The sequence below is a fragment of the Nannobrachium achirus genome (genome assembly GCF_963921795.1).
Source record: "Nannobrachium achirus genome assembly, chromosome: 10".
NCBI lineage: Eukaryota > Metazoa > Chordata > Actinopteri > Myctophiformes > Myctophidae > Nannobrachium > Nannobrachium achirus.
Genome location: NC_137819.1, coordinates 55597303 through 55614341, shown reverse-complemented (window position 1 = coordinate 55614341; position 17039 = coordinate 55597303). Strand labels below are relative to the sequence as shown.

Below are 17039 nucleotides of genomic sequence, written 5' to 3'. Positions count from 1 at the left end.
GTATGTTTTTTCATAAAATACAGCCCTGCTTCATCATACAAGGCAGTCGCAAAAGACTAGTGAATGCAGATCTACAAGCACACAATAGCAGATCTACAAGCGTCTATTTTCACTATTTGAAATGTTTTTAAAATGATAAATACAAAACGAACGGTTTTGGACTTACAAGGTTTCCAACCGACAACAACGCTTTGCTACAGCAAGGATGCATTGGATCAGCAGAAATGAGGACCTTGAGAAGTTGAGAGAGCCTTGTCACTGGAGTGGTCTGTAAAACCTTCAGAGTTCCTCCATCCATTTGTAACTCTGAGAGTGCAAATGTAACCAAACGGACCCTTACAGGTCCATTTGCTTACATTTGTTCATTCTCAGAGTTTTAAAGGAGCAACAGACAACATTCAGCCACTAAATGTTGCACTTTTGTGACACCTCCTTTGTTTGCATAACGTTAGCTATTTCCCTGTCCGTCTATGAGGCAGCAATCTTGTATTCTTTTCAACGCGGTAACGCGACAGCCGCCTTAATACATCTGGGGTATGAAGTACCGTACCCACATGCACGCAGCTTACAGAGGTAAACAAAACATTAATTTTACATTTTCATTTACAATTTACATCAATCAAAAATCAGAATTATTCACATGATGATTTCACAATCATAATTGTGAGAGGGGGGGGGGGGGGGCAATACTTTTATTCCGCACCTTTTCAAAAGCTAATAATAATAATAATAATACATTTTATTTATAACGCACTTTATATTTGAAACAAATCTCAAAGTGCTCTGTGGATATCGTCACTGTCGGGCAGAAACCTTGTATCTCCAAGTTTCAAATTTGTATGTTTTTTTCCCCCCGCAAAGCAAAAGCCCTGCTTCATCATACAAGGCCGTCGCACAAAAGTAGTAGGCCGTCGCACAAAAGTAGTGAAAACAGCAGATCTACAAGCACACGCGGTGCGAGGCGTTGTGTGCTTGTACTGTAGATCGGCTGTTTTCACTACTTTAGTTCATTTTTTAAATGATAAATACAAAACGAATGGTTTTGGACATACAAGGTTTCCACCCGACAACGACGATAAATTATTTTCTTTTTTTATAATTTGATTTCATAAAAACATAGCCTTTAAATGAACACAGAGGATTTTACTGTGTGGTCACACATGCCCCGTTCACATTGACAGGCTCATGCAGCGCTCGCCACAGACACAGCAGTTTTGAGTTTCTTTTTATTTTATTTTTTCCTTCTCTTCTTTTATCTTTTTAAACACACCTCACTCTTGGAGAAAAAACCAAGCATCTCACGTTATGTAACACCGCACACGAGTTTGCCGCGGCAAACCTCGTGAAACAACACACAAGTCACTCTTGTATTTACAGTTGAGGCCCGTACGTACGAAGTCCGCCAGGGTGAGGTGACAGTGCAAAGGGTTCGCCATGACGAAGCCGCTCATAAGAATGCGCTGGGGTTGGCTCGGGGGTCCTTCTGGTTCCTGTACCGGTATGTGAACCACACTCCCAGGATCTGAAATGATGGGGACATACAAGGTGAATGCTGGTGGTCCCCGGACCACTGGTTGAAACCCACTGATTGTTTTAAAGCTGCAATCCGGTGAGAAAGAAGCATTTTGCACACCTACAAAGCAACGTGTGTAAAGGCCAGTCCACATCAATGCAACTCCTTGCAACTCCTTGCAACCAGGCACGTGCACACATAGACATCAAAGGGGGATGGAGCCTCTGCCCTTTTACCCGCCTGTAAAAAGTGCCCTCTCCAGAACATGAATTCAGTTTTTTACTATGGTGAAAGAAATGAAAATGCCCTCTTTCCATGCCATATATGAAGGCAGCATTCAATCTCCAGTATTGACTTGATCATGCTTAGTTCAGTGTGGTATCAAGCACTGAAAACAGCCGACCTCCAAGCTCACAACGTGTCGCAGAGCTTGGAGGTCTGCTATTTTCGATATTTTCACTAAAAGGAACTTGTCAGCCCCTGCCTCTCTAACATTCTCTGCACGTCCCTGCTTGCAACTACTTGCAACCATTTTCCCCAAATGGCAACAGTCTGCAACTGGTCAGTCCAGACCAGACCACTGCGACGGTCTCTAAAAAGGTTTTGTTGCCAGGTGTTGCTTTGGTGTGGACTGGGCTTAAGAGAAGACCAAATTGGGGCCAAAAACGACATACAATGTTGAAAAAATACAATGTTGTTGGACCGAAACGTCCTACAACGTTCGGTCCTGAGACCTTCAGGACCGAAAGGTTTATACATAAATACATAAATACATACTCTTTACAGTAATACATATACCATAATGAAATCCATCCATCCATCCATATACAATGATACAGTCTACTGCAGGGGTTTTCAGGCCAAGGACCCCTTAGTTGAGAGAGAGATGAAGCAGGGACCCCCACAACACATTGTATAAAATTGTGTTGCAGATTTTCATAGATAGATTCATAGACTTGTTTGACAGCACTGTCATCATTCTATGTTGGATTCATGTTAATGTGTATTTTCAGACATCTAACTACATAAATAGTTTTTAAACCTCTACACCAAACCTATTTACCAAAAATAGCCGATCTACAAGCTCTCAACGCCTCGCAGCGTGAGGCGTTGAGAGCTTGTAGATCTGCTATTTTTGGCTAAAGTTCTCCTCAGAAAAGGGATGCGAGGGTTCAAGTTGTTAATTTAAAATAATTATCCTATAACAAAGATTAGGCGGACCCTCTGTAGTAACTCTGGGGACCCCCTAGGGGTCCCGGACCCCCTGTTGAAGACCCCTGGTCTACCTTATAATGATACATGAAGTGACATTTTGGAGCATGTATACAGCCGAGAGAGACTTGGAGTAGAACCGCTGCTCCTACACTTGGAAAGGAGTCAGCTTAGGTGGTTCGGGCATCTAGTATGGATGCCCCCCGAGCGCCTTCCTAGGAAGGTCCTCGATGCACGTCCCACCGGGAGGAGACCCCGTGGCAGACCAAAGACCAGATGGAAGGATTATATCGCCAAAGTGGCTTGGGAACGCCTCGGTACACTCTCTGAGGGAGTGGAGGAAGTTCTTCGGGATAAGGAAATCTGGAGGTCTCAGTTGGAACTGTTACCCCCGCGACCCGATTCCGGATAAGCGGCTGAAGACGGATGGATGGATGGATGACCAGTGTTCTAAGGTCTCACCTCAGTGAAGCTGAAGAACAGTCCGATCCCGCCCACAACGCGGAGCACCTCCCCAGCGTGGAGCTGGATCTGATCAGCACACGGTGAACAGGAGTGGTTGGGGAAGCAGGCCTGCAGCGGGTCACAGAGAGGTATTATAAAGATATAATACAGAAGTATTATGGAAGTAAAATGCTTCCACTTAAACCAGGGGTTTTCAACTGATTGTAAACAAAGGCACCCATAAGAATCAACCCTGGCTGGGACCACTGTTGTGTTGGGTGGGGCTGTGGTGTGGAGGGAAAAAGCTTGAAATCAAATAATGGCTGATAAGGGCTTGATTTAGTTTGTTGCACGATACTATGCAGAACTAATTAAATCAGGCCTTTAATAGTCATTATTTAACTGAATATGCTACTAGTCCAGAGCTAGAGGCTGAGAACCTATTCCATGGTTAACCTTATTCTCTTGGTTTAAGGTATTCCTTTACTTAACCTACGTATATTAAACTCATGTTAACTGATCTGCCGATGTAACTTATGAGCAGACACATGCCATTACATGGGCACATTTCCTAATAATGATGACTCATGCCTTCCCTTCTTGAGATTCGATCTCCTTTTTTCTGTGGACAGGTCTTGACCCCCAAGTAACTGACAATATTATATATATATTATATATATAATATTTACACGTCATCATAGGTCACCAGGTAATTTAGTGCACTGTTTCTCAACTACAGTAGCAGTCGAGAAAAAAAACATCTCCAACATTACAAAATGCATGGTCAGGGACCACATGCAATACCTTCACAGACCACCAGTGGTCCACAGACCACCAGTTGAAAACCTCTGGCCTAAACGGTCACTTACAGTTAGGTGTCAATACCAGTAAGACTCCCTAATCGGGAGATAAGCGACCGTTGGTCGCTTATCTCCACAAATAGGCCAAAAGTTTGTTTTACCAATTATCAAGACATACGGGCAGTTGACAGTTTGCCATGGTTACTCATTGAAGTTGAATCTCCATATATGGAGATAACCTACGCATCACACTAAGTCTGACCTCACCAGCCCATATTTGGGCATGAGCAACTTATGTCTCCATATATGGAGATATGATGACATCACACAGTCCTCAGCCGATGATGTGGCGTGATGTCATACAATACACAAACGAGCCCTACAGTATAAAGGGGCAATTCTTGCCAGGAAAGAAGCATTTCTTCGACTCAGACCTTATCGCCAGGGTTGGCTTATAGCAGCTGTCGGTAGGACCATATATGGATTCTGTTAGTGTGGATCTCCTAACAGGGCATCATCTGAGATACAATCCCTTTTATGCCCATATATGGAGATCCCTAACAGCATCCCTTTTATGCCCATATATGGAGATCACTAACAGCTAACAGAATCCCTTTTATGCCCATATATGGAGATCCCTAACATAATCCCTTTTATGCCCATATATGGAGATCCCTAACAGAATCCCTTTTATGCCCATATATGGAGATCCCTAACAGAATCCCTTTTATGCCCATATATGGAGATCCCTAACAGAATCCCTTTTATGCCCATATATGGAGATCCCTAACAGAATCCCTTGTATGCCCATATATGGAGATCCCTAACAGAATCCCTTTTATGCCCATATATGGAGATCCCTAACAGAATCCCTTTTATGCCCATATATTATGGAAAAATCCCTGCTCTGAGTATCAGACATCAGTGTGATGTCACCTGTTTATGCCCATATATGGAGATCCCTGCTCTGCGTATCTGGTTGCTATGGTAAACAGTTGGTTGCTAGGGTAAAAAAACATGGTTGCTATGGTAAACAGTTGGTTGCTAGGGTAAACAGTTGGTTGCTAGGGTAAAACCATGGTTGCTAAGGTGGTTGCTAATGTACACTAACAAACCAGCAACAACAGACTGTTGCCACAGCAACGTACACAAAGGTTTGTGTACACATGTGGTGTGATGTCATACTGATGCGGAGATATGAGCAGGGCAAAGGTGTGACGTGTGACGTGTGACGGACGGACGGACGGACGGACGGACGGACGGACGGCCGGTGGAGGTTTTCATAGTAAACTGCTCCCTGACGGTCGCAATAAGGATGTGAGCCGCAAGGACAATGGGAAATGAATTGTGTGAAGCGTGACCAAAAGCTTAACTTTTACGTTTGTAGAAAAGTTTACAAAAACACGTTCACTCTGCTGGCAAAAGATTCTCAGGCAGAGAACAATAGTGTGTTGCCTACAATATAAAAACTGGTAAAACATTAGCCAAATTGTCAAATAATATAAGAAAGAGGCAACAATTGTAATAAATAGCTGATCTACAAGCGCTCAATGCCTCGCAAGTTCGCAAGGCAAAGGTGTTGTGAGCTTGTACTGTAATTCGGCTATCTTCACAATATTTATCTGTGGAACAGAGTCAAACTAAATGCCTCAACTCCAACATTTCAAGTGCTTGTCAGGGTGGGGGCTCCCCAGTTCAAATATGATTCTTTTGAGGGTTCACAGCCTGAAAAGGTTGAGAACCACAATGCTAACGTACAGCATCACAGGTCCCATTGATGTCAGGGACTTGTTTAAAGCCACAGCAGTTGAGGCTCTTCTCCACATCGCTCTGTGTGGACTTAGAGTTGTTCCAGCCAACCTCCAATAGCTCCTCCTGCAAGACAAAGATACAGAAACAAAATGAAAACTAGCAAATCGTTGAAAACGCGTATATCCATATTTCAACTTTTGATGTTTCTTTGTAAATGAATGCCCTACTTTGTCATACTACAGCATTATGCAAAAGTAGCAAAAATAGCTGTGGCGGCAGTGGCTCAGGTAGTCTTAGAACACGGAGGGTTCCCAGTTCGATCCTGGGCTCCCCCAGAGTTAAGGTGGTTGCACACTGCTGCGTTTTTCGTTGCGAAATGCGTTTTTCAGGACAAGGAGAGAGAGGGAGATAGAGAGAGCAAGGGACTGAGTGGTGCACGAAACGGGCGGCAGTGTGCAAACGTGACTGACACAACATGAGGTTGATTTTTTTATTTGCGTGCTCCGAAATTCACTACGATATTCGGCCCGAAAAACGCAGCAGTGTGCAACCACCTTTAGTGTCAAAAGTCCTTGAGCAAGACTCTGAACCCCTAGTAGCTCCCAGTGTGCAGGTTGGTGCCTTGCTTTCCCTCCACCATTGGTGTATGAATGTGTGTATGAATGGGTGAATGCACAATCTCTGAAAAGCGCCTTGGATAAAGGTGCTATATAAATGCACCATTTACCATTTTAGCTGATCAGCTACTTTTGCTACTTTTGAAATTGTCATTAAGTGGTTTAGTGCGTATGTGGGTTTTATGTTGAACCAATTAAATATATTAACAAAAGCGTGTTTACTAAATTGCATCCATTGGAACAATTTTCTATTTCCTGAAATGTAACAATTTTGGACATACAAGATTTCCCGCTTGGCACGACAAAATCTTAGTACAGGTCTGTAACAACGAGAGTTACACAGCTTCTAAGAGTGCTTTCTCCCAGAAGGCCTCTCTAGATCCATCTACGGCCTCCCCTTGATTACGGACACCACAAAACCACCAGGCAAATACACTCTGTGGAACAGAAATCTGATCTTCAATTTGCCATGAGCCCAGTCATTAGCGGTAGAGATAATCCACCAACATAATCCAAGCAATTCAATGTTGACAGCAATCAACTCGTCCAATTCATTACACGCTAATGTATTATTCATGCTTCTTGGTCTGTCATCACACAGTTAAAAGGGTTCCTTTGCGTTGCTAATGTGGGAGTGGTGCTAAAGTAGTATTTCCCAAACCTTTTAGCTCGAGAACCAAAAGAGAAATCTGGTGTCTTGCTGGGAGTAGGGATGGGACGATATGAACATTTCATATCACGATTATTGTGACAAAAGAACTCGCGATTTACGATATTATCGCCATAATCGAAATCCATTATCCTGAGGTGGAACATTTGCCAAAAAATAGCCGATCTACAAGCTCGTAGATCGGCTATTTTTTGGCAAAGACATTTGATAAGAGAGTGAAAAAATAACGTATATTATTAAGTACCTTTTACCAATTATAGAGGGTTTAAGTGGTACTGGATATGCAGCTCTGCAAATAAAAGGTGAATTGATCCCAGTGCATGACGGAGGACGATATCACGATAAATTAAATCTCCACGATACGATTATTGTGAGTTTTTTATCAATATAAACGATAATATCGCATATCGGCCCATCCCTAGCTGGGACCCAAACGTACAAAAATAAATTATCCACTTAAGCCCTATTTACCAGCGAAAATAGCTGATCTACAAGCTCACACACAACTCATGGTAATGCAACCTGTTGTGAGCTCGCTCAAATGCAATGTGTTCGCAATTTCACACGCTTTTATTTTTAAATTATTTTGATCACAATTCAAACATTTAATGTATTTTTTTCCTGTAAAAAAAGATATGTCAAAAAATCAAAACACTGTGCTAAAGAACAATGGCAAAATGAACAAACGCCCAGGGACTAATCTGTGGAAAGAGAAGTTGGAAACGTGATAAGAAGAGAAAAGATCACAAGCACCTCTTCCTGTGAGGAAGTCAAAACGTCACTTCCTGTCCATTATCAAATAAAGCGTGTGTTTACATGAGCGCTCCAGCTACTCTTTCCATCAATCAGTTCACAACTGGATGCTTTTCTTGGATTGGTTTTCTTGTTTCTTCTTTTTTTTTTATAAATAAAATAAAAATAAAGTAAATGGTGCACTAAGCCTGATACATTGTGTACCATGCAGAAAATAGCAGATCAAAATGAGAGCTTATTTCAGCCTGGGACAATGTTGTGCAGTGAGTGGAATAAATTGCGATAGGCATTAGGGAGGTTGGGTACTTGTGCCCTATACAAACAATAAGTATAATAAGGGTAATAATAATAAGGGTAATAATAATAATAATAAGTATAATAATAATAATACCTGCTGTTGTTTGTTGATTGCCAAACAGGCGAGCGAGAGGGCAAACTGCACAAAGAATATCATGAACAGGATGATCATGTACTGAGCTTCATGGTCAAGGAACAACAGCAATTCAAACACAGACCGACCAAAACATCATTAAACACTGACTCACTCAAAAAGATTAAAAGACTTGATTCACAAGCATAAATGCATATATCGGTCCTACGGTTGGAAACGGCTGCAGACAGCTGACTACAAAGTGAAATACGATGCTGGTCTTGCATATCTCATTCTACATCTTATTCCACATGCATGCGTGAATGGAAAAGCAATATGATGGAGTTTCCACCTCTGAAAACCAAGGAATAAAATTACACACGCACGCACGCACGCACGCACGCACGCACACACGCACACACACACACACACACACACACACGGTGGTGTAAAGTAACCTAGTACTTTTACTTAAGTACAGTTTTGAGGTATTTGTACTTTACTTGAGTATTTCCAATTTCCAATACTTTTACTTCTACATTATCGGATCCAAATACTGTACTTTTACTCCACTACAATTATTTGAAAAAATCACACCCGTGTGAACTGAGCGGTGGTTCCCCCCCCCCCCCTTCCCCCCTGTGTGTGTGTGTGTGTGTGTGTGTGTGTGTGCGTGCGTGTGTGTGTGTGTGTGTGCCTGGTCTGGCCTGGCCTGAACAACAGCGCCCCTCCCTTAACATGTGTGGTCAGAAAAGGTTACTGCAGGCTACAGACAGACAGACAGACAGACACGCAGACAGACAGACAGACAGACCCACACACACGGCCACGTATAGGAGCGTTGTGACCACCGCTCAAAAATAAGGGTAATATAATAACACACCGCATCGCATCCCAAATGGATTTGGGTCTCCATCCGGAATCAATGGGGGTAAATTTAATGTAATCAAATTATTGTCTTAGGAATCAGGTCTCCATGGGGTGAGTAATCAATAGGGAAAAAAAAGTAATTTTGTGTGTGAGCTACTGTACTCCTTTAAGTCCAGTTTATAGCGTGGAAGACGAGCTATGGCTCATGGTTCATAGCTCCGGGCATTTATACACAATACAATGGCTCAGTGACAGGCGTCCTGTAACCATGGCGATGGTGAATGTCAGGAGGTATGACGCTCAGAGCCAGAGAGAGACGTTCCAAATGACGCCAATGAGCCCAGAACTGCATGAGGCTCGCAGGGGTTGACTTGACTTACACAGTATAAATGAAAGACTTTATTTAACCTTTTATGAGATGTTATAGACCAGCGATTCCCAACCTGTGCCATGGGGATACTTGCAAATTGCCTCCAAATAATGTAACATTAAAAACATTGTTAAAAAAAGTATTTTAAATTAAAACCTTAAAAGAAATACAGATAAAAAGGAACCATCTATGTTAGTTCCACTGATCCAAGCTGGAACACAACTGAAAGATTGATCATTAAAAAATATAGTATATGCTCTGAAAATACACACGGCCCACCCATCTATATTGATGAGTTTATAACGTAAATCACTGTTGCCCTAGGAAACAACACAGACACAGCTGTAAGTTCTATACTTCCAAATTGGTCAAATTTGTCATCCCCATGCCGACTTGTGATGGACATTTCCACCAAAATGTTACGTTTGCCACGGACATCCAAAATAAGCAGTCACACACGCACGCAGTCACGCACCGTGACGCACGCAGGCACGCACGCACAAAACACATTTTCCTGTTGAATTAAAACAATCACCCCGAACATGGACAGGTCTTTCAACAGACCCAGTCTATGTACCGACATGTTGATGACCCCTGCGTGGGTTTTAAATTAACTCAACATTTTACTGTGCAGTTGGACAGATACAGTATGTACAGTGCAAGCCAAGGGCTTTCACATGTCTCCCAGCAACCACACGAGTGTTTGATTTGTCCTCCACGTAGCAGACTGTCTGTACTGTAAAGGATACAAAGAACAGGAGGACCTGGTGATGCTTCATGGCTCCAATGAGCCCGGCCAGCGCCACGAAGAACAGGAAGACCCCCACCGCCACCACACCCCCAACCACCTGGAAACTAGACACCAAGCCGAACCACTTCCCCCATGCTGCGATGCCAATCATCAACAGGCTCACCATCTGAGAGAGAGAAAGAGGGAGAAACAAAGAAAGACAAAGAAACAGAGAGATTTGAAGGAGAGAGAGAGGGGGGGGGGGGGGGGGTCGGGTAAGGACAGTGATTTTGAGTAACAGACAACAGGTGTGCTGCTTTGTCATCTGGTGTGTGCACTGTGTAACACACGATGGCCCTAACAGCTAGTAAATACATATTTTTAAATGAAAACCTTTGGTTTGAAACGATGAAAACTAAAATGATATATATTCCCTATTGCTTATGTAACCTTTTTCATTATTAATGTTGAAGTCTGAATATTTTGTGATTGTGAAGGGAACTTGACTGCGATATGAAATATACAATAGCATATTAAATTAATGAATGAAAAGAAAAAAGAAAAAAAGAAAACCAAATAAATATAAATAAATAAAAAGAGAGGAAAAAAAGAAACAATGAAAACTAGCCTAAAAAATACAATAAATATGTAACGACCATATCACATTTTAAAAATAAAATAAAAATAACAATTAGGAAAAACTAGCTGTTGGTGTCTTTTGCTGACAATTCAAAATCAAGCATGTCAAATGTGTGTCATAGTACATACAGTGGTAAAAACAACACTAGCATGTTCCAAGGACAGCAGGGCCCATGCCGTGACACAGGTAAATACAATGGGTACAAGGAGCAGTGTTCTGTCCTCACCTCGTCCTTATCTCAAAGTAAAGCTGCGTCTCAGTGAAACACAGCCCGGCTCTGTGTGGACGTTGGTCACCACGTTGAGATATAGGAGGCCCAGCAGCCATAAAGCACACTGTGACTCAAGCTAGAATATTACACCCCAGAGGACTGGAATGTGGCGCCTTCAGCCGTTTTTACCATTTGAACCCCACAGCGGTGGTTTTCAAATGTTTTCCATTATCAAGGACCCCCCAAATTTAAATGTATGTGGCCACAGACTCCACGATCTGAAAATGGACTTTTGTGCCAGGGACCCCCATACAAGATTAGTGTTGTTATGTGTCCTAAAATATTCAAAATATGTCACATTTTCTTCAATATGTTTTTTTTTTGAGCGGAGGTCCATAGAGTGGCTGTGCGTGTGTCTGTAGCCACTTTTCCTCAGCGTTTTGCCATAGCAATGTGTTTTCCTCAGCGTTTTGCCATAGCAATATGTGTGTGTGTGTGTGTGTGTGTGTGTAGCCATATTACATCACCAATTACATCCTAGACCTATAATATCCTAGTCTTTTTCCTCAGCGTTTTGCCATAGCAATGTGTGTGTGTGTAGCCTTACATCACCAATTACCAATTGAAGACGTTATGCAAGCACGACCACCGCTCACTTCACATTGGGTGTGATTTTTTAAATAGCCGATATATATTTGTTTCCGCTGCACACTTGTGTTGACAAAATAAAATCACCCATCCATACAGTACAGCAAGGGTCTTCAACGTTTTCAGGCCAAGGACCCCTTAGAGAGAGAGAGATGAAGCAGGGACCCCCACAACCTGTACATAGATTCCATATAGTTTCATCGTTTGACAGCACTATCATCAGTGTATTTTGGATTCATGACAATTTGTGTTTTCAGATATTTAACCACTTGAACCATCAATACTTAATAAATTTGACCTTTCACTCTGTACTTTGATTGCTCTTTTTCCCCTCCACACCAAAGCTCGTTGTGAGCTTGTAGATATGTTATTTTTGTCTAAAGTTCTCAGAATATGGACACTAGGGTTCAAGTGGTTAAGATAAATAAAGGAGAAAAAGACTTTCTATCACTCAAAGATTTGGAGGACCCCTAGGGGTCCCGGACCCCCTGTTGAAGACCCCTGCAGTACAGGAACTAGGGTTAAAGTGGTTAAACCAATTTAGATGGTAGGCCTATATTGTCTAATTTTGTTAGGGACAGTCCCTGGAAGGATCCCATTGAAGGACCCCTGGTCCCCACTTTGAGAACCACTGCCTAATAGCGTCCCCATTCTGGGGGGCAAACGATTGGTGAAAGTAGCTGATCTAAGCTCGCAATGCGTTGCAACGCGATGTGTTGTGAGCAAGTTACTATGAAAAGCTCCACCGCCTGTCCGTCCGTCCGTCCGCCTGTCCGTCCGTCTGTCTGTCCGTCAATTCACGTCACACTTTTCGCCCTACTCTTGTCTCTGCCACCGTTGCCCCTATCCATGCCAAACTTTGCACACACACACTCCTTGGCTGGCAAACCACAACCTCCGCCCCTGATTTCTCACATGCCCCTCTTCTAGCACGACCATGAGGTTGCTTTTTGCAGATAACATTATGAGACCTCGTAAGTCCTCGCTTATCTCCTGATTAGGGAGTCTTACTGGTGTAGAGGGGAAAAGAGGAGGGGGCCCATTATAGATTAAAATATATATATATATATATATATATATATATATATATATATATACTTTATTAATCAATTTTGTATTAACAAATACATACATACATACAAAAATATCTCATGAAACAAATATCTACAAAATAGTACAAATTTCATACAATATCACCTGATTAGTAGTCACATGTGTGAATACTGTGCACAAAATTCATTTGAAGGTCACAGAAAAGCAATAGTCCAGATAGGGAGCGCAACAAATATAGAGCCCTGGGTGACCCATGCAGGTTACAGACTCACTCAGGAAGTGGTTGTTGTGGTGACCCATTCAAAATGTGGCAGTATGGCAGGTCTGAACATGATATCATCTAGATTAGTGGTTCTCAACCTTTTTAATTTCAAGGACCCCCATGTTTGATATGCTTTAGGCCATGGACCCCCATTGTATACAATTCCTATCTCTGGGACCCCAATCTAATCTATTTGTACACTCTCAGACCCATAAGGGTAATTCCAGGTAGTATTATTATTATTACTTTATCAAAATGTGCACTTTTTACTGATGACTTTTCCTGATTGTTTTATATAAGCTACATTTTATTGTGCAGCACTTTGGAAACCCTGTGTTTGTAAAATGTGCTATATAAATAAATTGGATTGGATTTGATATTTGGTTCCTATATCAAACAATTAAGGACAACTGGGGATACCCGGACCCCATGTTGGGAACCATTGCTCAGATGACAGCACTGAATTAGGTCACCAAGAGGCATCTGCCCTAATGTCAGCAAATCTGCATTGTCTTATCTTTCATAATTAGCCACAATTACATAACTGTTATTTTAAGGTGATAGTCCTCAGACAAGTGCCCAATAAGCTACACACTCTGTCTGATTGTCCCCAGAAATCACTATAATAATAAAGAGATGATAAATCATAATTATGCAAAGCTGACACAAACAGGATGGTGTTCTGTTCTGCGTTCCAAAGGAAGGAAACGCAAAAGAAAGGCACATTTCGAAGCTCATTTCAACGAACGTTTAACCACAGAGGAAAGGAAAGGAGGTTGCCTTCTTTGTATTGTATTCGTAACCTACATTTTATTTATCGCAGGAGGAGAACGACATGCGATCGCATCCTATTTCTGACACGGAATAATTGTGAATAATTGATAAACGCCTGATCCCTGCATTGTGCCGTTTACAACAACACAGCAGTCTATATTCCATATATAACATAGACACTCTGACCGCGGTCATATTAATAAACAGCCCACCCATGTGCCTTGTAACAGAGCCATAAGGCACCATATGGTTATTATTGGTGTATGAATAATAGGCTACTCACAACATAGAGGATGTTGAGCGCACACAGACAGTGTTTGGAGCAGGTGAAACCGGCGCAGCCCATCTTGACAAAATGCAGACAAATCCAGACGATTAATAATGCCGTAAAGGAGATCTATATATAGCTGCTTGTTTATTATGGAACCGGGATCGATCATGAAATAACACAATCTATTCTATCCCTGGAGTAGATCATTACGGGTTCTCTATGGGAATGGAAATGGAGAGTCGCCCAGTAGCAGGTTGGAGTGGGACGGGCGACGGCTGTGCATGTGACTCGGATGAGGGACGATGTCTAGACCTCTGATTGGCTAATGAAGCCTAATTGTTATATACTCCTTGTGCTCAGTACAGTGGTTCAAGGACCCCCACATTGAGATGTAGGGCCTAGGCCTACACTTGCACAGTATTTGTCTGCAGACCTCATGTGGAAATATTTTGGGCCAGGGCCCCCATACCAGATTTGTTATTTTATTTTTTTCATTATTCCAGAATGTCAGATCTACAAGCTCTGATGCTATTTATTTATATATAGACCTGGATCCCCCTGGAACTCTCAAATGGTGTCGCTTGTCAAAAAGAACAGATCTACAAGGTTACCTTGTTGACATATGGGACAGACTAGGATAAATTAAGCTTAATTAAAAGCATTTCATTAAACTACTTTATGAACAAGTTAGTCTCTCCTAAGATGAACACATGAACTTGAGAAATGCATGACCCCATTGAAATAGTCTAGGGTAGTCTTGATGCAGAGATTGATCGCGCCAAAAATCATTTTTCAGAATTGTGGCTAAAAGTATTGGCACCCTTGCATTTGTAAAACAGAAAAAAAAAAAAAATCTTTCAGAAGCTTGGGAAATGAAAACATATTTTGCATCAACATACAGTATTTGGTTTGCAGAGGAACACAACATAAAACTAGAATAAATACAGAATCCTAGCTCATTCTACACAAATCTGCATAAATACTTAAATACACTGTACAGTACTTGAATTTCAAGCAGGCACCAGGAACTCACCTGTGGCGAGTCCAAGTTGACTTTAATCTTTAGTAACCACTAATCCACCCAGTTTAAATGGAGTAAAAGCCCTCATTCTGCTGTTTTGTGTCACACTGTCTGAGCATGGACCAAATAAAAAAGGACAGAATGGTCAGGAGTTCAGATTGCAGCCAAACATGGACAATCTGAAGGCTCCAAGTCCATCTCCAGAGACCTTCACTGTGCGCAATCTAGACCATTGTTTTTTTTAAACAAATGCAGGGTGCCAATACTTTTAGCCACGACTATACTATTAATTATGATGGCACTTTTATTAATGGATTACATGATTAATAAAAGTGGTTGTTCATAACAGAGCTGAGTGATTTGAGGCTTTGGGGTCCTGGTTTATAAGCTGGAGATGTTAGGTGATGGTCAAATGGGTTGCATGTGATTCCTTTCTCATGTTACTCATTTATGATTCAACACCCTGTTTGTGTTCAAGAGAACACAATCCTTTCTGCAGGGCCACTCTCGGACATCGGCCAGCATAGCACCGTAGACGAGAAAACACGGACAAAGGCTATACTTTTTAGTATGAAAATCACACATGAACTCAGCATTAAAGAGATTACCGCATATAGACTTCATGCATAACCCCTCAGCAATAAAGAGATTAGTCAATACTGTACAGTATATCATAATGTATTCACACATGACCTAAGCATTGAAGAGATTAGTTATATCCTGTCTTCATATAGGCTACATATCAGCATTATATCCTAATGATGTCTTCATCATACATGTCAGCATTACAGGGATTAGTCGTCTTCATAATATTCAAATATCAGCATTACCCACTTAAACCTTTTAGAGTTGCACTGTACTTGGTCACTCCTTTCCCTCTGCGACAAATCTCTGTATATCCTAGACCTAAGCTAGGTCTTCACGCATAACCTCAGCACTAAATGGGATATTAGTTATACTGTACTATAAACTAAGAATGTTGAACGCATATACAGAAACTTTAACAAAGTGGACCTTTAGCCTTGGTTTAGGAAGAAACGGTGGTAGATAATATAAACCATTCAATCACTTCACAGAGGAACAACGGCGCTGCTAAATGTTACTTTCCCAACTGTGAAAAAAATAAATAAGAGGCCTCGTTTTATCCTTGAACACAGGTAGAGGTCAGTCATGGTTCCCTCCCTTGAAGGAAGGCTGGAGTAGGCCTACACTACACTGGTGCATGTGACATTTTACCAGCTCAAATCTGCTTTCTTCCCCCCCACCTTCTCATTATTGCCAACTATTGCCATTGCCAGGTTTACCAATATAATGTTGTACCAGTAAGACTCCCTAATCGGGAGATAAGCGACCGTAGGTCACGTATCTCCACAAATATGGCAAAAATGTGTTTAGCCAAAATCTTCCTGATCCATGTTGATGACATGAGTGTAGACATACTGTGTAGTGATTTTCGTGATTTTAGGGCAAAATCTGTAGGAGCAGTGTCCAAAAATGTGTTTTTAAAAGTCGGCCTGGAGGTGGCGCTATATGGGAGAGATTCATGTTGATGGGATGAGTGTAGACATACTGTGTACCGATTTGCGTGATTTTAGGGCAAAAATTGTAGGAGCAGTGTCCAAAAATGTGTTTTGCAAGAATCGGCCTCATGGTGGCGCTAGAAGAGGGCCATGTGAGAAATGAGGGGTGGGGTCTCCACGCCGGCAAGGCGGACGAATAGGTACCGGCCCCGGCTGTCCCGGTCGCTCCTAGCCAGAGTTACGGCATTTTATGTGAGCTGCAGTGTAGGGGGTCCTCCACTGGGGGCGCCACCACTTTTGCATCCATTCTGGAGCACCAGGAGTCGGTGGTCCCCGGGAATTCCCCGTGAGCAGCCCCGTTGGGGTGGTCATTTGGTCAGTTTAGCACATTTGGTCATTTTTTACATCTGGGGAGCTCCGGGGGTCCTTGGAGGTTGTAGTTTGGCAGGTAAGGAGTGTGTGTGCAAAATTTGGCATGGATCGGGGCAACGGTTGCGGAGATATGAGCAGGGCAAGAGTGTGACGTGTGAGGTGTGAC

General features: G+C 42.2%; 1 protein-coding gene across 1 annotated transcript; it reads right to left on the bottom strand.

Annotated features, from left to right (window-relative positions):
* Positions 1–1383: 1383 nt before the first annotated feature.
* tspan13b (tetraspanin 13b) lies at positions 1384–14035 on the bottom strand (the record flags this gene model as incomplete). Its single annotated transcript, XM_080734996.1, has 6 exons — positions 1384–1522; positions 3188–3298; positions 5728–5844; positions 8153–8233; positions 10121–10288; positions 13973–14035. 6 exons carry the CDS (start codon positions 14033–14035, stop codon positions 1448–1450), a joined length of 615 nt encoding a protein of 204 aa, XP_080591122.1. The 3' UTR covers positions 1384–1447.
* Positions 14036–17039: the final 3004 nt, after the last annotated feature.